General features: G+C 34.6%; 1 protein-coding gene across 7 annotated transcripts in view; it reads left to right on the forward strand.

Annotated features, from left to right (window-relative positions):
- Positions 1–25,824, forward strand: part of gli3 (GLI family zinc finger 3) — a 322,788-nt gene that overhangs the window by 290,896 nt on the left and 6,068 nt on the right. For all 7 annotated transcript variants that reach the window (XM_026201156.1, XM_026201154.1, XM_026201153.1 and 4 more), the window contains 7 exons: positions 822–1,026; positions 4,607–4,823; positions 6,907–7,020; positions 8,653–8,793; positions 22,725–22,874; positions 23,028–23,192; positions 23,616–23,909. In XM_026201156.1, the coding sequence (XP_026056941.1) occupies positions 822–1,026; positions 4,607–4,823; positions 6,907–7,020; positions 8,653–8,793; positions 22,725–22,874; positions 23,028–23,192; positions 23,616–23,909 (1,286 nt within the window). The remainder of the gene's footprint in view (positions 1–821; positions 1,027–4,606; positions 4,824–6,906; positions 7,021–8,652; positions 8,794–22,724; positions 22,875–23,027; positions 23,193–23,615; positions 23,910–25,824) is intronic.

A 25,824-nucleotide genomic window follows, 5' to 3' on the forward strand; every position in this document is an offset into this window, starting at 1 on the left:
TGTTCAGAACAACTGAAAGAAAAAATTAGTCACAAAGTCATTGTTTCACTCCACACAACAAAAGACCAACATCCCCCCACATCTGTCTCTTCCCCTCCTCCTTTCACTTCTCACTCCATTTCTCCGTTCTTTTTTGTTTGTGACATTCACCAATGAAAAGACAACAAAAGTCATTTCTTAATCTGTAGGTGCCATTCATTGTGTGTGAGTGGAGGGCCTGTCTGCGTTCGATCTGCTTCCTAGTGAAAGCTTTTCAAAAACAACCCAGTGCAATTTCATTCAGCATTAACACACTATTCAACCCAATTAAGCATGATTCAACATTGCAGTGATGCTACCAGAAAGCAGTGAGAAACATGGAGCTGCAGTCCTATGTGTTTTTACAATGTGTAAAAAATGCAGGCAAGGCAGAAAATGTGACCATTGTTGAATGCTTCCAACTGATTTTGATGAATAAATTGTATGTGATTAAGAAGATAGTCATGATTCCTGGTTAGTAAAGCTTTCTGTGTGGTTAATTCTCTAAAACAATATATGAACCACAAGAGAATGGGAACTTTTATGGAAACTATGTCAGTACTTGACTGTAGTACTCTCCATTTCTCTCTCTACTGCTCTTTAAATAAAAATGTCTTTAAAAACACTATTCAATTAAATTAATTAATTTCAATTCTTTTTTATTTTATATTTTGGAAAATTTTAAATATAAAAATAAATAAAAATTTATGGTGTTATGTATTCTTGTGCCTGTTGTTACCTGTTTAAATACATAAGATACAATGTTCTTTCTCTGTTTTCTCTCTCTGTCTGTGTCTTCTCAGCCTCACGATTTCCAAGTCCTAGGCTCACAAATCGCCCCAGTAGAAAACGACCCCTTCCCATCTCTCCTTCCCTGTCTGACCCCAGTTTTGACCTGCAGGCCATGATTCGCACCTCGCCCAATTCTCTAGTCAATTTACTTAATAATTCCCGCTCCAGCTCATCCACCAGTGGATCCTATGGACACCTCTCAGCTGGTTCTATCAGGTATATACTACAATGAATTATGATTTTAATTTTATTTTTTACAAAAATGTATGTACTTCTTTCTAACAGGCCTTAAAGCTGGATTTTGCATTATTTTAATAAAAATATATATTTTTGTTAATATATCAAAGGAATTGTTTAGGTTTTGTCTTACATGAGATAAGCAAGTCTTAATTTATCACTTGATGGGTTTTGAAGTATAGTTTATCCCAAAATACTTCATTTATTCATCTTCATGTCTTTCCAAACTTGGACACTGTTCCAAGTATGAAAATAAAGAGAGAGGTTTGTATTGGAACAGAGAATGCGGGAGAGATTCTGAGAAAGAGATAGAGTGGAAAAGCAATCCATACTGTAAGTGGACACTCCAGGGCATCCTCAGAAACAGAGTGATGAATGAACACTGGACGGTGAAATAAACGAGAGAACACAGAGTGCGCTATTAGGAGGAAGCGTGTGAACATATTCCTCCCCTCCTCCCTCACACTCGTCTGTCTGATATGCATCATCTGATTAATGTTCTCTGTATCAGCTGAGAAGAGCTTTACCCTAAGACTGCCGCCAAGTAATCGCTCACACTGGAAAGGAGGAGAGGAAGCGGGAATGACAAATGAAAGGGTCACGAAGAGGGGGACAGAGGAAGAAAGCAAAGTCTGGGCTGAGGACAGGAACACAAGCTGTAATAGGAAAGAGAGAGAATCTGTTGTGGATGAAGTGAATAAAACTGACCGATTCACTTTCTTTGAGGTGTAATACATGAGCAGTTCAACCTGAGGGCGTTCGCTGACCGTCCTGCCTTTTAATAACATGATTATCTGTTTCAAAGTCAAAATAATTAATGTTTTTCAAATTATCCCACTTAAATGGGGCACAGTCGATTTGGTCAGATTGTAGCAGAAGTCCAGACAGACATTAAGTGGACAATAAAGCATTTGTCACAATAGTAAGACTTATTCAAGGAGGCTGTTCAATATTGAGATACTGATCAACAAAATGGATTGATGCTTTATCAGTGCTCCTTTAATTTGGCTTATCTAAATTTGTCCCAGTTACAAGACACTGCCATATTGTGATTTACTTACTTCTGTCTGCCAAAAATAGTAAGCTTACATTTCTTCTTGAAATAAGTACATCTTGTTTGTTTTTTGTTTGTTTGTTTGTTTTTTTTTTGTTTTGTTTTTTGGCACACTACTTACACTGCTACAAAATTTTATAGACGGACACTATAGTTAAAAAGTTTGGGGTCTGTAAGATTTTTGAATGTATTTACATTTATTTAGTCAAAAATACAGTAAAAATTATAATAATGTGATTTGTTTTTAAAACAACCTTTATATTTGTATGTATTTTAAATAGATAAAATATACTGTATATTTCTATGATGGCTAAGCTGAATTTTCAGCAGTCATAATTCATAGTCAGTGATCCTTCAGAATTCTTTCTAAAATGGTGATATGCTGCTCAGAAAATATTTCTTATTATTATCGGTGAGAAATTTCTTTGCAAATTGTTCTTGATACTTTGATAAATGGAACATTTAAAAGAACTGCATTTATTTGAAATGGAAAAATGTTGTAATATTTATATTCTCACTTTTGATCAATTTAATGATGATTTGCTGAAAAAAATTTCGGTCACACTTTGTTAAAAGTGGCCTTAACTACTATGTACTCACATTAAAAAAAATAAATAAGTACAATGTACTTATTGTGTTCATGTTGTATTGCAAAACACTTCTGATGATACTGAGGTGGCATACAGGTTATAGACAGTTTTGATTTTATGGGTAGGGATGGGTAAACAATTCATTACTTTAATTATAAATGTAATTGCAGACATTAATTACAAATGTAATTACATATAGCAATTTTTTTAAATATAAGTACAATGTAAAAACATGTAGTAACACAATAAGTGCACTGTACCAAATTATTAATTTAAACGTAAGTACATAGTAGTTAAAGCCACCTACAGTAATATAAACTGGGACCAAAAAACTAAATCTACTGATCCCAAATCTTTGAATGATGGTGTATGTGAAATGAGACATGCTTTCTGATTTTTTTTCCTCAGACTTAAAAAAAAAACACATTATCACAAATTATCACAAAATGGAATTGATTTTTTTAGTTTAGTTTTGTTTGTTTGTTTTGTTTTTTGCATATATTTTATTGTTTAAGACATTATAAAAAGTGTTATGTCCCATAAGTACTATATCAAATTTTACTATATCAGAGATTGTTACAGATTTTGCAGCATGCCAGAAAATCAGAGGTTGTTACATTTGAACAGTTTCTATATCAAACTGAAGGATGGATCTACAGCTATCATTTCTGGTGATGTGCCACTCAGTTTGACGTCTGCCATCCAGCACTATTAGTAAATAATTTTACCTGGTTTGAGTGGGGGTCTTAGAGCGAGAAAAGAAAACAGAAAATTGACCTCTTTCCTCCACTGAGAGAGATTAATCAGTGATTTGTTTTCAAAAGATAATCAGTCATATCTCATGTGAACATGTGGGGACAGAGGTGGCAGGCAGGTGTCCAGGCCTGATGAATGATGAGACAGCTGCATGAGATGGAGTCTGGCTACATTGATTTCCCCTCTGTCTGTAATAGGACTAGTAGACGTATGAGCTCGTATGGAGTGGTCAGCATGCCCTACGATAAATGGAACCCCCAATGAATGTCTGTTATTGAGCATCAAGGCTTTATCATTAATGGACTGTGGCATCTATAGAAGATATATAAAAGTTAAATACTGTGCTTAAATACAGCTTTTATGCTCATCAGGTGATTTAACATTTAACATGGACTTTCTTTGATTTTTCTTAAAAGGGTTTCTGTTTGTTGTTGTTGTGTTGTTTATTAAGATTATCAGTTTAATTAATTATGTGTGTAATTTTTGGAATGTAATAAAGGTGCAGGGTCAGTAAAACCTTTTTCTTTTTAGGAAAATAATACTTTAATTCATCGAAGAGACAATAAATTGAAAAGGAGCAGCAGTTCATACTTTTACATTGTTACAAAAATCTCTTTCAAATTAATCCAGTTCTTTCGAACTTTCTGTTCATTAAAAAAATCCTGAACACACACACACACACACACAAATATGAAGCAGCACAACTTTTTTTTAACTTTAGTAATTATAAGAAATGTTTCTTGAGCACCAACTCACAAAGATTTCTGAAGGATCATGTGACACAGGCTGTAATAATGGCTGCTGAAAATTTAGCTTTGTAATCACTTTGAAATCAAATGTTACTATGTTAGTTACAGTTGCTTTAAATTGTAATAATATTTAGCAGTATTGTTTTACTGTATTTTTAGTGTATTTAATCAAATAAATGCAGCCTTGGTGAGCATAAACTTATTTAGTTAAAAGCCTTATTGACCACAAACTTACATTAGTGTATCATAAATAATATTAAATGATAAATGAATTAATATTCAATAACAAATATTATATAATTCGAGGAGTTTATAATTTACCACATGAACCAATTTCACTAATTTGTAACCTGAACTTAATTTATTAATTTCATTGTAAATATAATTATTCTATTCATTCTGCCTTACAGCCCTGCACTGAGTTTTGCATATCCTCCAACACCTGTGGCACTGCAAATGCATCAGCAGCTGATCAGTCGGCAACAGGGCATCGTAGGTTCTGCGTTTGGACACAGTCCGCCCCTTGTGCACCCCTCTCCTGCCTTTGCAACCCAGAGACCAGTTCCTGGCATTCCTCCATCCAGCCTGCCACCTACAGAACGTTCCACAGCCTCACATGACTCACAGGTCAGTTCTATTTTCTGTATGAATTATTTTATTGGTTATTAATAAAAATAATAGAGAAGATATGATGGAATTAAGTCAGTTTAACACAAGCTGCTCAGTTGTTCTGGAGGCTCAGTTTAGAAGTTAGAAGTTCACAAGTTAGAAGACACAGTACAAAGCAGGAGGAACTTAAAAAAATTTGGATATTTTAATTTGTAAGTTTAAAAAATACAAACACCAACACGACAACATTTATAAACAGTAGAGAATGTGTGGCTGCAGGTAGCCCTCCCTCACAGACATGCCTCATGGGAGTTTTTCCCTTGTGTGCATGTAGTTTGTGTTGTGTCTCGATGTGCAGAGACGGTGAGCTTGCCCAGAAGGCACTTTTGAGAAATAACACCCTGCTTGTTAGCAGCAAAAATCTTGCCATCTCCACCATTAATCAGACTCGGATACATTCCCAAACCTTCTCTTTGAAGGATGAGCATAAGTGTTTTGCTTCTACAATTTTTTTTCACCTTATCCATTTATACTCACCCAGTTTGCTGGATTAAAATCTGTAAAGTGCATCATGTTGTTTTTATCTATCTTCGTATCGATTCCTGTGCTTATAACAGTTAACTCTTAATGTAATGGTGAATTAATTTTCCCGTGATTTTTCTCAATACCAGTCTTTCCTTTCAAGCCATTACAGCCTCGCTTCTCTTCTAGATCAGTGTCATCTATTTCCCCCCTCTAACCCCAGAGACAACACCAGCTTCTTTAATAGAAGGGTGTCATGGAACAGAGGTCAAAAGGAACAATTACTAAAAAAGTTGAGATGGTATGAGCATTTCTCAAAATGACAGACAGAGAAATTCAGATCATTGTGTTTTACTGTATCACTACGCACTTTAAGATCTAAAGTTATATACACTAAATTTCCTGTACAATTTATTTCTAACATTGTCTTAAAATTTATTAGCATGCATACAGGCTTAAGGGGGAAAGTTCAACCAAAAATGAACGTCAACATTTACTCACCCTCATGTGATTAAAAACCTGTATGATTTTGCAGGGTTTCTTGTCCTCTGTGAATATTGAATAAATAAATTTGCTCTACTATACTCAACTATACTCAAAACTCAATGCAAACAGTTACTTTTCTGGATTTGTATTGGGTAATATCTATCAAATTTAGAATACATTAGTACACATGCTAATTAAAGAGTCACAAAACTGGCAATTAATATTTTCATGCACAAATGTCACCAACCATGTGAGTTTTGTGTTCTTTAATAGCAAAAAAAAAAAAAAAAAAGGCTCAGCAAAGTTAAAAGGAGTCTGGCAGAATGAACCTTCCTTTAGAGCCAAGGAATGTTACTTTTTTCTCTCCCACTGAGTGCTTTTTTTCTTTATTGGCTCTGGACAGTCACAAGGGACTTCCCTTGGTAGAGAGAGAGAAGGTGAGGGCCAGTGAATGAGTGGATAGAGTCAGGTTATTGCTGTTTAGGGAGAAATTGTGGATAATGTCTGTGGCTTTTTTGAATAATGTAAGCAAATATTTTCAATGAATATATTTTTCATCTGAAGTAGATCTGTAATATACACATATTATTACAATCCCAAAAGAAAAAAAAAATTAGGAATGCTACCACGTTAATATTGTACCATATTAATGCATGTACCATTACTGTACCATTTTATACTCTAAAGAAGTGGTAATATCACTATAGCAACTATTTTAAATATCACATTTTGGGCATACCAATACAGTAATATAGTGTTTTTTATTACTAAAACCATTTATTACCATTTATTTAAGTATACTCACAGATAGTGTACTAGAGATAATATATTATTAATGACATAAAAGGCCACTTTGATGATCATATCTATTTCTCTTAACACCCTTAATAAAGTGCATATTATGTACACTTTTAAAAAGTAAACATTGTCAGCTTGTCAGTACATACAGTAGTACACTTTAACCATATTTGAAAAATAGTATAAGTAATTAAGGACTTACACTTTCCACACAAGTACCTATATTTTTGATTATTATAATTATTATTACTATGTGGTCATATTCTATATATGTTTTTAAAACATTTGCTTCTAGAGTAAACCCACCAGTGAGTCGGCTGTAAGTAGCACAGGGGACCCCATGCAGCACAAACGCTCCAAACTCAAACCAGATGAGGAGCCGCCCAGCCCCGGAGTCATTAGAATGCAGGTATGCATGTGTGTGTGTGTGTGTGTATGTGTGCGTGCGTGCGTGAGTGTGTGTATATATATATATAAATCACACACACATACTTGATAGACATATATGTATAGGGCTAAAAAGCACTAACACAACCTTAAGGAGACAGTTACCACACATGCACACGCAGCAAGAGCTTTGGGACCAATTATGTGACGTACTGTAAAGCTATTTATTTGTGTGTTTGATTTGCTTGCCTGTTGTGGCACTGCTGCAGATGCGATAAGCCCCATTGATCTCCACAGCTTCAGAAGGAAATTGTTTTTCTTTTAATCAGATGCTTAACTGAATGGAAAAGTGAAAGAAAAATTAGATGACACATTTTCTACAATGCCCCTTATAGCCGATGGTTGGATGACTGCTGAATGGCTTAAATGGAACTTTGTCTTTTTTTTTTTACTCCGCGATTTACTTTTTTTCTTATTTATTTTCCTTCAAACACTTTCCATAGCTTTTTCATGTTATTTTAGAAGTCATCAATCTCTCTCTCATTTAAAAGACAGTGAAATACATTTAGAACAGTGCAGTAGTGATTTAAAGGGGGTTTGATTCTTCAAGTGACCCAAATCCCTTATGTATATCTTCTTGAGTTTAGACTGGTATTTTGGTAACACTTTCCAATTCTCACTATTAACTAGTCATTTATTAGCATGCCTATTATTAACATATTGTTTGTTTATTAATACTTATAAAGGATTAGTTCTGCATGACCATATTCTATATCCCTAATCCTGCCCAATATCTAAACTTAACAACTACCTTACTATTAATAAGCAGCAAATTAGGAGTTTCTTGAGGTGATAGTTAATGGTTTGTTAATGACAAGAATTAAACTTTAAAATAAATTATAATTAGTATTTTTAGTGATACTATTCAACAATTATTGCAATCTACAGATAGAAAGGCAGATGAATCAGCACACAAGAACTTCTCTCCATATAGACCTCGGAATATACAAATCCTAATTTTTATTTCCAAAACTGTTAACACTTCTAGAACTTCTAAACAACTGCCAATTATGCATAATTTGTGGCACTTACCAAGCAGAGTGCTCTTTCCGGGGCATTATAGGATTTTATTTATTTTTCATAAAAAGAATAACATCCCTTTAAAGACGCACAGCAAAATGTTTTCTCAAGAGATATTCTAAATGTCAGATGCAGAAGTTTATCATTGTGTTAATGATACAAATAAGGTATGAGGACTCATCTGGCTGTCACATACTCAAAATAACATCATTTATCATTGTCTGCACTATTGAATAATTCACATTTACCAGGCCACACATAAAAAGTTATCCTAGAATTAAATATTTTCCTTCATGCTGCTGTAACACACATTAATATAAGCTTTAAAAATGACACTTTGCACTCTCAGCAATAAATGGTGACAAAGTGACTGAATGTGGAAATGCATTCAAATTAGAGAATGCAATTTGAAAGAGTTGAACATAAATTAAAACCATGCTCATTATACAAGAGGTATATCCAAGTTATGCATGAATTACATTAGTATTGTTTAATAAATAAATAATGACAAAAAAAAATGGGTCACATTACTGACCCATATGCCCTCACTATTTGGCTCCATGTATTTGTGCAGGAGCAAATGGATGGAATGACGCTGGTGAAAGAGGAGGGTGATAAAGAGGAGGGCAAGCAGGAGCCAGAGGTGGTGTATGAAACCAACTGCCACTGGGAAGGTTGCTGCAGGGAGTTTGACACCCAGGAGCATCTTGTGCATGTGAGTGTACACCACGTTTATGTTTCATCAGTTGAAATGTTCAGTCTCTTAATAGAATCATTCATGATAAGCCTCTCAAATAGGTGGGAAAGATACACACACAAACACCTGAAAATACTACATTTGGCTTCAGACATCTCATTTGTCACAGCCACTCCCAAGCTTAATTAGAGGGTAAAAGGACATTTAAGCCCATTTTCTGTGAAGATACACCACTGTCCCTTTTAAACATTTCTCTCTGGACAACAAACACAGCCATTCTTTAACCACTCTTTTCTCCTATAATCGACACAAACACACACATTCAAAGAAATACACACCAACCCCAAAGACATCTGATAGAAAGATTCCGAGTTCTCCATGGCTGTCTATCCCTACTCTGACATGGCAATCCATGGCAGCCGTGCTAACCCCTATCTATAATTGAAAGCCTCCAGTTGGAATGGCCTGCCTCCCACATTTGAAGTCTTGTCCTCAAAGCTTAAAGATCTCGACAATTTCTTGCCTGTGACTTTGAAAGAGAGTCCCCATAAACCACAAATTTAATTGTACGTATGTGTGTGTGTGTCTGGTATTCCCTACGTTATTTACTGTATAACATACCATAGTGTATAGTAAAACCTGTATATTTTGTCGTTGTAGGGACAATTATTTATTTTGGTCCCAGATAATAAATCCTAAAGAAATATTTTAAAAACTAAAATAGCAGGAAGTTTTTGTGAGGAGTAGATTTAGGGGTAGGGTTAGGATAAGGCAATAGGAAATATAGTTTGCACAGTATAAAAAACATTATTAAGAGTCCCCATAAAACATGGAATCCAGTGTATAAGTATGTTGTCATGTCAATAATGTGTTTTTTTTTTTTTTTTGGCTCATTATCCAACTGGCACTGAGATGTAATTGATTATTAGAATTATTATTTTAAGTAAAAATATGCCAGAAGTCTCTTAAGAATTTAGAAAATATGCATATAATGTATATAATAATTATGTATATAATAAATAAAATAAAAATAATAATGAAATACATTTTTGATATCAATATCTAGTATTCCTCAAATCAGATCATCATCGCTCTGTGTCTTTGTTTTCCAATTCTTTAGATTTTTATTTTTATTTGGACATGTCCTATGCTGGGGAGGGGGGGTGGATCTCCATTTTTCATATATATATATATATATATTATTAAATAATGTTCTAAAATATCACAGTGGTTTTGATTCTTTATTTTACTTTTCCCTGCATATTTAATTTTAGGTTGAAATATATATATATATATTTTGTGATGCGTTTTCAGCTATTCGAAATATGCTCGCACCATTATGCATGGCTGGGCTCTTTTATCAGCACAGCTTTAATGCTCTCGATAAGATAAACATCAAATCTCTGCAACTTAGCACACTTATCTGCTCTACACAGTCAGCATAAACCAGCCGGGTGTCAATTTGTGCTGATTTATTTAATTATTTTTTCCCCTTCTTCTTTATTTTAATTTTTTTTTTTTACTTGTTCCTTTCTATTTTGAAAAATTCTGGCTCTTTAACCCCCACTGCCTTGGTCTTTCTCCTTTCCTCCTTCTCAGTAGGGGTACTCTAAATTATAGGGACTCTTTATTGTTGCTAATGCATGTGGGTTTGCTGCTAAAATCAGGCTGCCCAGAGGCGAATTAAATAAAGAGACATGAAATGTTTGTAACCCCCCTAAAATAGTGATTTTTCTCTATCCCAGTTCTGAAGTCTTGACCTTCTTCTACTGTATCTAACCATTAAAATCATACAACAGTGTGTTTTTGGCATTATCTGTTGAACTGATATTCAAAACTCTTTTTAAACCAGATTTATTTATTTATTTATTTATTAGGAAAAAGTTTCCATTCCTTTACATTGTTTAGAACATTAAAAATAATGTAAAAATAAATAAATAAGATATAAGAATTAAAAATATATATATTTAATTAAGTTATGCTACGTGCTCGGTGAAGCACAAAGGGACTCAATTTCTTTAAAAAAATAAATAAATAAATGAAATCAACTTCCTGTTTTGTAACAGAAAGTCATATTTTGATTTGAAACCCCATAACATTTTCCTGAGATGTTGATGTATGACACACAATACATTGCACAGATTTAAATGATAATTACAAAATACTATCATATTTTCAAATGAGTGTCACTCAGTGGTAGAGCATTGTGTTAGTGGTGCAAAAGGTTGTGGGTTTGATTCCCAGGGAACACATGTTAGGTAAAAAATGTTAGCCTGAATCCACTGTAAGTCTGTTACGAATGAACACACAAACCGAAAGATCCAGATGCAGTGTTTTATTAGGGGAATCCAAATATCAAAATCTAGTCAGGCAAAAGGTCAATATCCAGAAGGGCAGTCCAAAACGAGAAACACTATGGAACACGAACAGAGGTGGGTAGAGTACCCAAAAACTTTACTCAAGTAAAAGTAAAAGTAATTCTAGAAATATTCACTCAAGTAAAAGTAAAAGTACTAGTATTGAACAGTTACTTGAGTAAGAGTAAAAGAGTATCGGATAAAAAAATCTACTCAAGCAGTTAGTTACTAGTTACTTTGGGTCATATATATGGATATATGCCTATTTTTATTTAGATATATAGATAAAATGTATGTAATGTATGTGTGTGTGTATAAATGTATATATTTCAGTCTTTACTCCAATTTAAAAACCCTGTCTGTTTACTTAAGTAACAGATATACTGTAGGTGTCATGCCATAACATATTTTTAATACGACTGACTTTATATTAAATGTGAATTTAACATTGAAAGTTAATGTGATATAAATATTGCTACTAATCTTTCATTGTTCAGAAAGAGAGCAAATAACGTTTACATTATTAAAGATCATTTTCACTGACAGTCTAGATTTCAATCACTCTCAGAAACTCCCATTAAAATCACTGAAACTGTTAACACTGTGAAATCAATATCTTAATTATAGATTCGTACAAACATCTGCACTTTGTTGTTTCTGATGAGAGAATTTGCCAGAAAGAGGTATCCAGTCAGTGAGCGAGTGAAGGAAGCACCGGCATTTTAGCGATGACTCATCTAAACACCTCTGATTGGCCATTGCATTCAAAAGCTCAAAAGAACCGTGTGTGATTGGTTATAATGCACAGTGCTGTAAAAACGCGTCTGTCTCTGGCTCAGCGCCAGCAAGCGATCACAGATCTGGATTTAGCAGCTGATTATATGACTTGCTGAACATACTCGCACCGGTGTGATTGTATTAAAATTAATAAAATCTTAATCGGCTATTTTTTGTCTTTTGGAAGCTGCATTCAACTTGACTGCCCTCTGTTATAAGCCACACACTTACAACAAACTAATGTCACAGTGGTATCGTGTACTGTATTCGAATGTAGCCCAAGTTAGTACCTGTTAAAAAATAGACAGCACACGCGTTCATCTAATAAGGATCTCTATCGCAAGCAAATAATAGCCTTTGCAGATTTGCTTTCAGTGCAGTTCCATAGCCCCGTTTTCAACGCTGCTGATATTCTTAAACGTTACAACTCTGAGTGAACCGCTTCAGATGCTCAGAGCTTGCGGCAGGGAACTGAACGACTCATTCAAACTGATTCATGAACCAATTCACTCGTTTGCCAATTGTTTTGATCAAGCCTTTGAACAGAGTTGACTCAAAAGAATGAATCATTCGTGAATGGGCATCGCTCATTGCCCAGAGAAAAGTAGACGGCGCGTTTGGAATAAACTGAAGCATTTATAACATTTGTTGCATTAAGATAAAGTAACGAGAGGAGAGTCGCCCACAGTAACGAAGTAAAAGTACAGATTTTTCCCAAAAAATGTACTCAAGTAAGAGTATAAAGTACCCATCTTTAAATATACTCCGAAAAGTATTAGTTACCCCGAAAAATTACTCAAGTAAATGTAACGAAGTAAATGTAACTCGTTACTACCCACCTCTGAACACGAATAAGCAGGGTGAAATAAACCAAGGACACCGTTAAACTGATAAAAACAAACAGGGTATATATCAGGGGTGCGCGATAAATATTGTGTGATAATTAATGTGCATCTCCTCAGTAAAGCCGGTTCTCTAATCAGCGGTAAATTCCATACTGCTGATTAGAGAACCGGCTTTATTCCAGATGCGCATTAATTATCGAATGATATTTATCACACACCCCTAGTATATATGGGCAGGTGAAAACGATGAAAGTGGAAACAGCTGAGTGAAATTAACAGGTGTGCAATTAGCAGTGATGAATCAGACAAAGGCTTGTGGGAAATGTAGTACCTGCAGTGGGGTGACTATATGGAGAAGTGAGACCACTAGTGGACACCCAGGGATACACAGACCAGACACTGTGACAAAGTCACTTTGGATAAAAGCATCTGCTAAATGCATACATTTAATTTAATTTTTTTCATGGTGAAACATCCAATCATTTTATATCTCTGAAAAGCCCTGAATGTGCTCTGTATAGGACATCCAGACTTAAAACTGTAGCATTTACAGTCCTCATATGAGGCCGCAGGGTCTTAAGAGGTTAAATAATTTGAGAGAACTCATTTGTGTCTTATTTAGTCCTATATCCTTTTTCCCTTCCAGAGTCCATTTGCTGTTTGGCAAAATTCAATTTCAGATCCTCTCTCTCTCTGACTCTGTCTCTCCACCCTAATGATGGTTGTGACTGATGGTGGCGCTGTGGGGAGGTCTATATCCTTGTGTGTGTGTATGGTAAGAATGGCACATTTAAGCTACTCTGTGCTCCTCCCTGTGTTGGGGGAGATAAACTAGGGCTGAGTCGGAAGGCGGACTCCTATCTTTCCGCTGGCAAGGACTCTTTAATTGGCAAAATTTAGATTTTTTTGATCAGGCAGAGGATTAGACGCCTTATCTGTCTGGAGTATTTTACACAGAGATGAAAAGGCTCCACTGAATTACACATGCCAATTGACTCCTCCCGCGCACATTACTATTGTTACTCTCTCATACTCGCTCTCCCTCTTGCTCTCCATCTTTTTATGCCTCTTGTCAGCTTTTCTTGCTTTTTTCATTGCTCTTTAGCAACTGACATAAGAAAAGAGAGCATGATTTATTAGTGTGTGTTTGATAACGCTAAGCGCTATTGCGGATCCCACAGCTTTTTGAAATTGATGTGAAAACAGGCACTTCTCATACTTGGCTACATTTTAATGGTGCAGGCCACATCCTAGAAAAACTAGTCAGATAAGAAAACAATACAGATTATTTTAAGAAAACTAGAAATTAGGGCAGTCATGCATTTGTGCACTATGATGAAAAGTGGTAATCTGAAAATATTCCACTTCATACAGTCCATTTTGCTCAACAGTAAGCTAGGAAACAAAATGTATATCTGGAGAAATGCCCCAGTGTAAATGTGTTTGTATATGCATGCAGCAAACAAATAAAAGTAAGCATCTTGTTCCTTCCTACAAATCTTGGGAGTCCCAGCGGTTGCTGTCGTCCTGTACTGTTGCAGGCCGATGATGAATAGATCTCTCCTAAGAGCTGCAAGCATAGCATCAGCACCTGTTAGTCAATTTCCCTCCGACACAGCCACACTTGCTTACAACAACGCCATCATCCGCTCAATAACCATTGCCATTACATCAGGCCATCAGGGCATTAGTGTCACCCCCTCCCAACACTTCCCTCTCATCCATTTCCATTCTTTTATCAGCATGGCCAGGTCATGCATCACGCACGACAGCATTACGCTCATTTGTACAAGTGAGTGTACCAGCATTCAGGGATGTGTTGCAATCTCTCTCTGCCGTGCTTTCTCCACATTATCGAACGACAGAGCCAGCAGACGGATCACATGCCACAGGGAATCCCTCTTGGAGTGAGGTAGTAAAGGGAGGATGAAAGAGTAATTTTAAATCGAGTGTTGACAAATATACATTAATCCAGTGGGATTTACTCAAGTTTGGGGGTTCTATTTACAATTATCAGACCTGTTTAAAATTTTAAAAAGTTTATTTTGCTGAAAACTTCCATATGCCTTTTAAAAGATCCTATGCCATTATTAGGCATTTTAGCTAATTTAATAATACATCTACATAATAAAAATAAAAAAGATAAAAATGAATGCAGAGATTTACGGTTTGCTTTTGGAAGAGGGAATCTTGTCAGTCTTGTTTAAGGTAATTACTGTATACGTACATTCTGATTGCATTGCTGAATTCTGTATTAAAGTTACTAACAAACTGAGTCTACTAACTGACAGTTTATTAGATTTTTTTAATATTCAGCTTATAAAAGACAAAAGCACTGTGTTGATAAATTCATATTATATGGCAGTGCTGTTGAATTCACAATTATTTCAGTAAATTGTTTCAACACTGAAAAAGAACATTTGCCAATTAAATCAGGACAGGACAAATCAGAATCAGATAAAAATGACAAATACATTCAAGGATAACAATCAAGCATAATGGCTCAAGACATCATTACTAGCAGTTAGTTACTGAGACTTGGTTGACTATTGTGAAATTGTAATGGTATCCTGGTCAGTTTCTAAACAAGATTCTGTATTAGTAGCGCAAACCCCAAAGTATAATTCATTATTTACATGTATGCTATGGTATGCATACAGTGCACATGCTGTAAATTTGATCATCAGTATGTGCGTATGTAGTGCACATGTTGACAGCCTTTGTTCATGCACACAATTGAGTGGACAATACTTTGAAAGGCTGTACACATGCTAAGCATTGTGTCAAAACTGAAATATACTTTGAACTTATAAAGTAGTTATATACACCATGTTTTATGGGTAAAACTAATTAGATATTAAAACAAACTGAAATCTGTTGAACAGTTGCTCTCAATTAAGGAAATTCTTCATAAAAATCAACCCAGATAGGTGATTGAAGTTTGTCTCTTTGCCTAAAAAGGTTTGAATGACAGTTAGACTTCAACTTCTGGTGATGTAAAAGTGCAAAAAATAAAGTGTGCGCATACACACTCACTCGTGCAGACACAAATGTGCATGTTCCTCACCCAAACTCTGTGAAAGTGTGGCTCCAACTGCAGCGAGGTGACAGGGAGGACTGTGATGCAGGCCGCCTTTGTTTCATGAAGAGGAATAGAGGATGAGCTCTACTCTCTGTCTCTGCTGTCACCTCTCACTCTTTTTTTAGAAGCTGTTTTACTCTGCCTTTTCTTGGCCTTCCTGCTGTCACTCTGGTCTGTCCACACTTCTGCTCTGTATGTGAGGGAAGTCAACTCACTGACTGTCTTTCTTTTTCTGTTTTGTCTTTGTCTTTTTGCTTGTCTGTCTCTCTTTCTCTTGTATTTTCTTCCCTGTCTTCCATCCAGGATTTTCTATTTCTTGCGAAGATGCTCAGTTGCTTTGTAATTCATGAATCCCTCTCATTTATGTTCAGGATATTGTGTCTGTCCCTTTGAAATCAATTGGCTTCATGACAGTAAACACACTCATAAGTGCTGCACACTGTTGTCTTTGGGTGCACTCTTAAGAAAAATGGTTCTAAACAGTACCAGAAAAAAGGTTCTTCGGCTTGTCACAATAGCAGAACCCTTTTTAGTGCTAAATAGAACCTTTTTCATTGGGTTCCATAAAGAACCATGCTTTGAAAATGCTATATAGGACCTTATTAGTGTTATAAATAACCTTTTCAATGAAAGTTTATTTTCATTAATATTAGTATATTAACATATTTCTATAATTATTAATATTATTTGCATATATTATTTATTAATATTGTTTTTTACTCTTCTATCGGCTTTGTATTACAATATCCTGCAGTGTCTGTTAGGGTTTTACATAAAAATAAAAACAACAATTTGTCAATAAGGTACTTTTTTTTATGATGTGAATTTGTACCAAAAATTACAGTGCTCTAACAACAGTTATTAGCAGAATAAATTAATAATTGACAATTGTCATTGAACATAAGTACTTAGAGAAGTAAAACAAAACAGAAACTGGAAATAGTGAAATGAAGAGCAAGTTCCAGTGAAATTCTGTATTTTCATAATCCTCTATGATGCCTGTAAGTCTGTATTTTGGTGTGAGCGAGTGGCCATTTCTCTCTGCAGATGATGAGGTTGTAGGATGTGACAGCATCTGAAATATACATCTGAGTTCAGAGTTACAATGTGTCTCCTTCCATTTGTTTTTGTCAAAACAAAAAAAGGACCATAATTTAAATATTGTTATAACTTAGTGGTGAAGAGGAGAGGTCTATCCTTAACTGAACAGGGCTGGTCACACTTACATGTTCTCTTAAACTGAAAAGAGAAAAAGACATGATTTGTAAGAAACCAGTTACAATTTGAAAGTAAAAAATTATAGACATTTTAAGAAATAAATAATTTACTTGCTGAGAGTGTGCTGACAGTCTGTGTAGTTGGATAGACAGAACTCCAGAAAATCAGTTGGCCTAATGAGCCATATTTTTGTGTTAAGCCTCTGTTAGTAATAAATAAGTAATTATTAAAAAATTAATTCTACCAATATGGATTATAAATTCAATGTCTCTGTTACTTACTTAGTGGAAAAGAGGAGTAGCCTATCCTCAGCCAGAGCTGCTCACAGTTACATGTGACCAAAGAAGAAGAGAAAAGAACATGTTTGTTTGAAAACCAGATACAATTTTAAGTTAAATTTGTATTTAGATTTAAGAATGAATTTTTTTTTCTGTTGGTGTAGTTGGATCACTGAACTAGTGATCCAAGTGTTTTGACAGTTACAGATTTGAAAAACAAAAGGGAGGGAATAAAGAACCCTAAACTCTGACACAGAACAATTTCAGTGTTAAAATGCTTCTTCTGGATCTTATGATTCTAAACAGAACTGGTTCAACATATAAAGACCCTTTAAAGAACCATCTTTTTTTAGAGAGTGGATGCCAGATGTTGACCTCATCTGCTTAGTTTGCATGAAAATGTGTTTTTCTTTAAAACCTTCATCTCTTCACAAATCCTTCACTGTGTGTGTGTGAGAGAAAGAGAGAGAGAGAGAGAGAGAGAGAGAGAATAAAAAAGTTACTTGAAAATGAAAATGAGAAGGACCTAAGCAGAGGCAGCATGTTGAGATAAAAATAAGAAGAAACCCAACAGGAAACTGAAGGCTTGAGGGAAAGAAAAATGGCAAATGAAAGAGAAAGAGAAGGAAGTATCGGGTTTGGTTAAGCCAGAGATGATAGTATCAACAAGAGGGTTCAAAAAAGGTTCTAGGCTGCAGTTGGAAAGCTCTGGCATTAGAGATGCTTTTACTAAACTTTCAGTATCTTTCACCACAAATGCATCCCCCACTGCTGCTCCACCCCTCCCGAAGCCTTAGATTGAAAGTTGCCACAGTAGCACAACTGTCAGCACTTGTCATGGCAAGGCCATAGGCCTATAGTGATGGGAAGTGACTGGGTTTTATTTGAAATCCCGTTTAAATCAGACACTGAGACTCACAACCATGCACACAGTGGACTGAGCATACTGAGCAGATGGGGTTTAGAGAAAGAGAAGAAAGGGATAACAAATAAGAAAGAATATTGGTGTGAGGAAAAGCAGGGGTTTGTAAACAAACAAAAAAAATCTAAGTAAAAATATAAAAGAAAGAAAGGATCATACAGATGTCTGATTGGCTTCATGTGAAACAAAACCAAAAAAAAAAGTTTTAACAATTACTTTTCACAAACATTCAAACACAAACACTCAATTATAGAAATGTTTTCCAATAAAATAAAAGTAACAGAAAGTTAGTATTCAGAACTAAATATAAATCCCATGAAGCTAATTTCAGCTATATAAAAGTATATTGATCCATTTTTTTGTCATAATTGGTATTGTATCTTACAATTGTGACCTTTATGTTATAATTATGATTCAGTATGTCATGATTTTGCCTTTTTTTATCCCATAAATATGACTATGTTATAATTTCAGATTTTTATGTCATATTTATATTAAAGCATTTTTATTTTATTTTTTATTATGTGGCAGAAATTAGTTTTTTTTATACAAACTGTATGTAAAGCCACACTGGAGATAAAGACAGGCTCATGTAGATGTCTGATTTGGTTCTTCTCATTTTAAACAGGCACTTTAACCACTTTAACCTTATACACCCTCCTTAGTGCAAACCCTAGTTTTATAATGTTGTATACATTCCATAAGTTAAAATATTACATAGATATTATTAATGTGTAAAAGTGTGCTGTGGGTAAGAGGTTGATGGCCAGTTGTTTAGGACTCAATTTTGTGATCCTGATGCTCTCTAGTGGCACAATAATGCCATTGCATATTTCACTGTAAAAACTAAAGGTTCCTGGAGGCACCTTTTAGGGTTCTTCACTTCGCCACACCGGCAGAACCCTCTGAAGAGCCTCTAGGCACCGCTCTAAATGGGGGTGGTTCTCTGAGGAACTTTATTAGGATGGCCAGGAACCTCCTACGGTGCTTCAAGGCACCATTTTCCTAATTTCAGTTTTTTAATATTCACCCAACCAACCCAACCAACCCCAATAACCCCCACCCCCCAAAAAACGGATACATTTTCTTGCTATTGACATTTTTAATGATTTTAGAAAACAAACTGAAAAAAATAAAACAAATGCATATAAAACATTGTTTATTGATAAACAACTATAATATCCATAATCACCTAAAATAGTCAATACTGCATATCACAATCTCATTCATGGAAATATCAGTGTTAATACTGCTATAAACAACAACAAAAAACACCTTGGTAAAATTCTAAACAAATAAATGTGACTCAATTATCTTAGAACTTTAAAAAACATTCCATGTACCTAAAACAATGATACAATGATTGAAATTAATAAATTAAATTACATTTTAGATACAATGCAATTAATAGTAACATTTTCTTTCTTGTTCTAAATAGTGGTAAGTGATTGGGAGAAATCACACAGGACATTTTAAGAAATTGATAAGCCTCAAGATAGCTGTATTTAGCTTAATAAACCTGTTTCTCAGCAGCGCAAGTTGTTACTAGTTGGGTAAACTTCGAGAGCAGTGATTGGGAGAGTATCACAAATATATTTTTGCATTCTCATTTACTCAAATAGCAAAATAAAAACTCTAAAGATAGCATTTTCACAACTTTCAATCAAGGGAAAAAACTGACAGAGACTGACTACAGCAGTCAGAAGAGAGAACTATGTCAAATTAAGCATCCCTCCCAAAGACTCAATTTTTTTCTGTAATTTGATACAAATGTGATATAATACAAAGTATAGTGTTATAAATGCACATCAAAAATCAGAATATTAAAAAAATTGTGAGGATTGACGATGCTGATGGCCGCTGAAACACATCATCTTGTGAAAATGGTCCATGATCTCCTCCTGAATGGCCAACAGATACAGCAGAAAAACAGTGTGCTTTAGTGTACTTTTAATTTCTTTTCTGTATAATGTTGAACAGAACATAGGCACTCATATAGTAAGGTGAACTCATGTCGGCAGGTTCATCACCAAGTAGCTCCTCACCATCAGGAAAGTCTGCAGTGCTGCTCTCACCGAATGGGTCTCCTGTTATTACCACAGCTGTTCTGAGATTATGTGTAGGCTGTTCATTGAAAAAAAAAGAGTGATTTACATACAATTAAATAACAAAATATTTACATTTATTCATTTAGCACAGGTTTTTTTTTTAATTATCTTAAAAATGAGGAACACCACAGGATTTTTTTTTTTTTCATATTAGTGCATTGATTAATGGTTGTGGTCTAATTAAGTGCACAATGTGTGTATAATGTGTTTGTGTGTACACTACATATGTATACACACATGGAAAAACTCATACTTACCTCATCATATACAGTCCAGGACAGCATGATCATCATGTTACAGGAAGGGCAATGTTAGAATTACTCTGAGAAAAAAAAAAACTGTTAATAAACTATAAATTATTGAATGTTTTAGAATGGTTTCTGGTGTGTGTCTGCAACTGTTCACTTATTTACACACCTGCAAAAGATGGGGTATGTCAGCAGCTGTCCACTGCCTCACAGGTGTCCACTACAGAGCCACATTTTTGTATTAACTGCAGAATAAAAAAAGAACATATGGGTAGTTTTTTTTATTTTTTTTAATTCAGTTCAGTGTAACAGTGTATACAGTCATCTATAATTTTGAATTAGACAAAGCTGAAACACCCTTTCAGTTATTTCAATGTCAAATAAATAATTAAATACTTACATAGTGCTGCTCTGTGAACCCTTTGAGATTTTTAGAGAAGTCATACTTGATTTTCTGAGGAGAGAAAATTATCAAAACCAGTTTTATGTACCTTATGTGGAAATGACTCGAAAAATAGGCTAATAGCCTAACGTTACATGTAACGTTACATTAACATGGATGTGTAACTATTTAACAAACGTAAACGACAACAATAATTTAGAAGAGTTAAAGAAAAGAGTTACAATGAATAAACGTAAACATCATGTGTAAACCTAACTAATAATTATTGTTTGTGACCTTGTGTTTGTAGTCCCCATTTTGTCCTACAAAGTAACTTTAACGCTACTTTAGACTCGTAAGCATCACGGCTATTAAATTAATGGTTAAAACAAACATTTTAAAAAAAAACATACAGTTTAATTTGTTAGTGTAGGAATTAGTATACAAATAATAAATCTTTGTATTTATTTTGGAGCCTTTTCTTTGAGGAAAGGAGCCTTTACTTCTAGTTCTTTGTATTTGAAATCGCTCTTGCACGCACACGCGCGCGCGCGCAAACAGCAGGAGCGCGAGGACGCCAAGCCTCATGCATTCTTTTCTTATTGACAACAGCTTAACAATTATTTCTGAATAATTTAAACTTATTTCATTAGGGAAATAAAAAAAAAAATCTAAATATTACTCTTGTACTGATTGTTATAATTAGAGTATTTTTGAATTAAATTAATGCGTTGAGTCATGTTTAGTTAAATAATATTTTTAATGTTTGCTTTAAAGTTTCAAGGTAAACTATCCACCTTCAAATGATTTAACATTTAGCCTATTTCAATAAAACTATTATTAGTTATTGCAGTATTTAAGTTTAAGTCTGGAGGAAATTAATAAATAATAATAACAAACATGGTGTGGCCACTGCCTGTTTGCTTGTACTGTATATATTCCCTATTGCTGTGAACAGTGTTTTCAGAAATAATTGTAAAATTTTAGTTGTATATACTGGCTGTTTGGAAGATTTTGTATCTCCTTTTGTTATTTATTTATTTATTTATTTATTTATTTATTTATTTATTTATTTATTTATATTTTGAAAGAACAAGTGTGAAGATTTGTACAACCATTTAGGTTTTTTTTTTTTTTTTTTACATGGAAAGTGCCACAAAAGTCAATGTTCCATCACATTCCTGAAAAGTAAATATTAATAATAATAATAACAATAATCAGTCAAATTTCATTTTTTGTCACATCTCTGGGTTCTTCCAGATGCTGGCTTTTACAAGTGAGATCTTCCAGGAACCACTTTAATGTTAACAGAGCTTACAGTGACCCTTTTTTAAAATGTGAGTTCCTCCAGGAACCTCCAGAGCACTTTGAGGTCTCAGTGTAATGAAAGGGTGACTCCAGAACCTCAGAACTGGGAACAAAGTGCTTCAAGGATCCCATGAGTTCCTACACGAACTGCAAAGACTATAATGGTCCCTCCAGGAACCTTATTATGAGAAAAAGAGCTTTGAGGCACTTAAAATACATTTTAAGGTTCCTGGAGTACTCAAAAGAATTCCTGAGGCACCTTTAGTTTTCACTTACAAAATAGAGGAGTTAGTAGATGCAGACTCATATTTAGAAATGTACAACTCTTTGTTAATGTAGATGGAAACAAAATATTTTCATTTGAACGTAATATAGCATGACAAATGTCTTGAACATGAACTTTGACCTTCTCCTCCTCTCACAGCACATAAATAATGATCACATCCATGGAGAAAAGAAGGAGTTTGTCTGTCGTTGGGAGGAATGTTCAAGAGAGCAGAAACCTTTTAAGGCCCAGTACATGCTGGTAGTGCACATGCGCAGACATACAGGAGAAAAGCCTCATAAATGCACGGTGAGAATTATATTAAATACTTTTTTTTTTCAGACATTCATTTCAGTATGTAGGGCAACTTTTGATGTGGGCTTACTTGAGAAGCTACCTGCATAAACAGGCTTGTTCTGTCCAGAACAAATCAGTGTAACTGTGTGTTCTTTTCTCTCAAAGTTTGAAGGCTGTTCAAAGGCCTATTCCAGACTGGAGAACCTGAAGACACATTTGCGTTCACACACAGGAGAGAAACCTTATGTGTGTGAACATGAAGGCTGCAACAAAGCCTTTTCCAATGCATCAGACCGAGCCAAACACCAGAATCGCACACACTCCAATGAGGTAATTCACACACATGAACGTGCTACAAGGTATTTTCCTTCTAACACTCTTAGGTTTGGACAAGTAATTAAAGTCAAAATAAAAAAACAATTATTGCATATTATTGCAACAGAAAAATTAAGTAAATTAATAAAAACAGTGCCTTTAGTAAAGTATACTTTTCTTCCAAAATGTGATGATTTGCTCCTACTTTAGAAAATTGCATTTTGGCTGACATGAACGAGCTGTTTTGATTTCAGCCCTTTCAACTTCAAATTACATCATATCCTGATTTTATTGTTGATTTTTTATTTTTTTTTAAATACGTCAAATGTTTTAAATGGGTTGCAATTACCAATTATGTCCAATTACCAATTATTAAAAAAGTTAGCAGACATTTATTTATATAACATTCCAATGCTCCCTCCGCTTTGTTTCTCTCAGAAACCATATGTGTGTAAAATCCCTGGTTGCACTAAACGATACACTGATCCCAGCTCTTTACGGAAACATGTTAAGACTGTACATGGTCCTGAAGCACATGTAACCAAGAAACAGCGTGGGGACACATACCCCCGTCCCCCACCTCAGCCCCGAGAACCTGAAGGTAATGAACAAGGTCAGTCACCTGGACAACTGCCTCTCAGAGCGATCACTGACCAAAAGGAGTATAACCATCCTACCTTGAAACAGGACGAATGTCTACAAGTCAAGTCAATCAAAACAGAGAAGCCCATGGTAAGCGTCCTTCCATGCTGAAAAAAAAATTAAATAAAAAAAAAAAAAATTAATGGTAGTGTGCTATGCTAAAGTTTCAACTCCATAAATAACTAACCTTTAAAAAAAAACTAACCTCTTATATCTTTTGTCTCACTAATGTTTACCCTTCCTTACTTGGTTTCATAACTGCTCAGCTAATACTTGCTTATAGCCAGCTACCTTTAGCCATGCATATTCAAATTAATAACTGAATCTTTTTTGTCCATCACCACATGCATTTCTTTTCCTATCTTACTAAGGACAGTGGGTGATCAGGTGAGAATGTTGATATCATTATAGGTCTGATCTTTTCCTTTATTACTGCTCATTCTCTCCTTTCAATTCTGGGCCATCTCGAACAATTATTCAGGTCAACAGCATCATGTCATCTCTTACATTATTATTTGTAATGTTGTTTTATTTGTAGCATGGTGCATACCTTGTTGTCACAATATTGTTGCCTATGGTCATATGATTATCAGTATGTATATGGTCATATGGTCATATTATATCAGCTTACATGATAAAGCTACTTTTAGTTACTATATGAGTATGTGACTCTGCAGTTTGGTTTTAAATCAGTGAGCTGTGCCTGCACCTATGGTTCCATTGTGTTCTGGTTCATTCTTTAGATAAATGTTGAGAAAACGGCTCACTGTAATCACAAAGTAAAATACAAGCTTTCTTGCATGACTTCTAACAAGACAGCTCATTCTTTAGCAGCCATTATTAATTTGCAACACAGACAACAACCCCAGGACCCAGCAACTCTAACAGGTGATCCCTGTCCATGTGGTCTGTTTTCGTACATTGGGGCAAACAAGTTTACCTCTACTTCCACTGTTGGTTATTTACTTCTGGTAAAACCGGTTTCTCACACTTCTGTGATTCACTTTAGCTTGCATTCTGTGCAAAAGCGGAGGCAAACTTTATTCAAAGGATGTTTTTTTATGTAGACAGCAAAAAACATTTGGCATAAAAATCTGTTAAAAGTGTTTAAAAGAAAAAGACACTGTTAAAAGACATTAACTACATAAACTCTTACAGAGATTCACTGTCCTACAGTGTTTAGCTACAAATCTAATCAATCCCCTGAACCAGATAATCAAGGTCTTCAAGATAGTTTGAAAATTACAGGTAGGACAATGGGGTTCCAGTATGAAAAAAGATGGGTAGCAAAATTCATTTTGAAATGTTATATGCAATATTTAAAATCGTAATGTATTTCAGTATTTAAATGTAATTAATTCAATAAATTAAATTTCAATTATATAATTAACATTTTCCATTTTCTACACTGGTTTTAAAATGTAAATTAAAAACATATGTTAATGCATTATAAGCTGCAAAATTAAAATTAAATTGTAATACCCAAATTGATTAGATAAGTTTAACTTGTCCAAGCGAAAACTGTAGTAAAATTATGATAATTGTAGCAAAATGCAGTGTGAATTTAAAATGCATTCTGAGTGTGCAGCAAAAAGGTAGTAAAATGCTGATTTAAATGTCTTTTTTTTTCTTAAATGCATTGACACTTACACTTTCAATCAGATGTTTTAATTGCATTTTCATTAAATATCCCATGATAATGTAGTTTAAAGCTTAAAGATAATTGTAGTTTAATTATGAAGTTTTCCTTTCACTTTGGAATGTTACAGTCTGTTTGTGAATAGATAAGATCCCTTATGTTGCAAAGACTAAGTCTCAGACCCAAAGAGATATTCTATTTAAAATTTAAGACTCGTCCACGGGCTCCTAAAATGCTTCATTTAAACTTGCCCCCACATATCTACGTCAGTGTGTGGAAATATTTGCATAACGTACAGTAAATGTACACACAAAGAAATAAGGTGTAACTGTGATTCTTGCTGTAGTGTTGTTGCCGCCTCCAGCC

The sequence above is a fragment of the Carassius auratus genome, chromosome 24 (assembly GCF_003368295.1).
Source record: "Carassius auratus strain Wakin chromosome 24, ASM336829v1, whole genome shotgun sequence".
Lineage (NCBI taxonomy): Eukaryota > Metazoa > Chordata > Actinopteri > Cypriniformes > Cyprinidae > Carassius > Carassius auratus.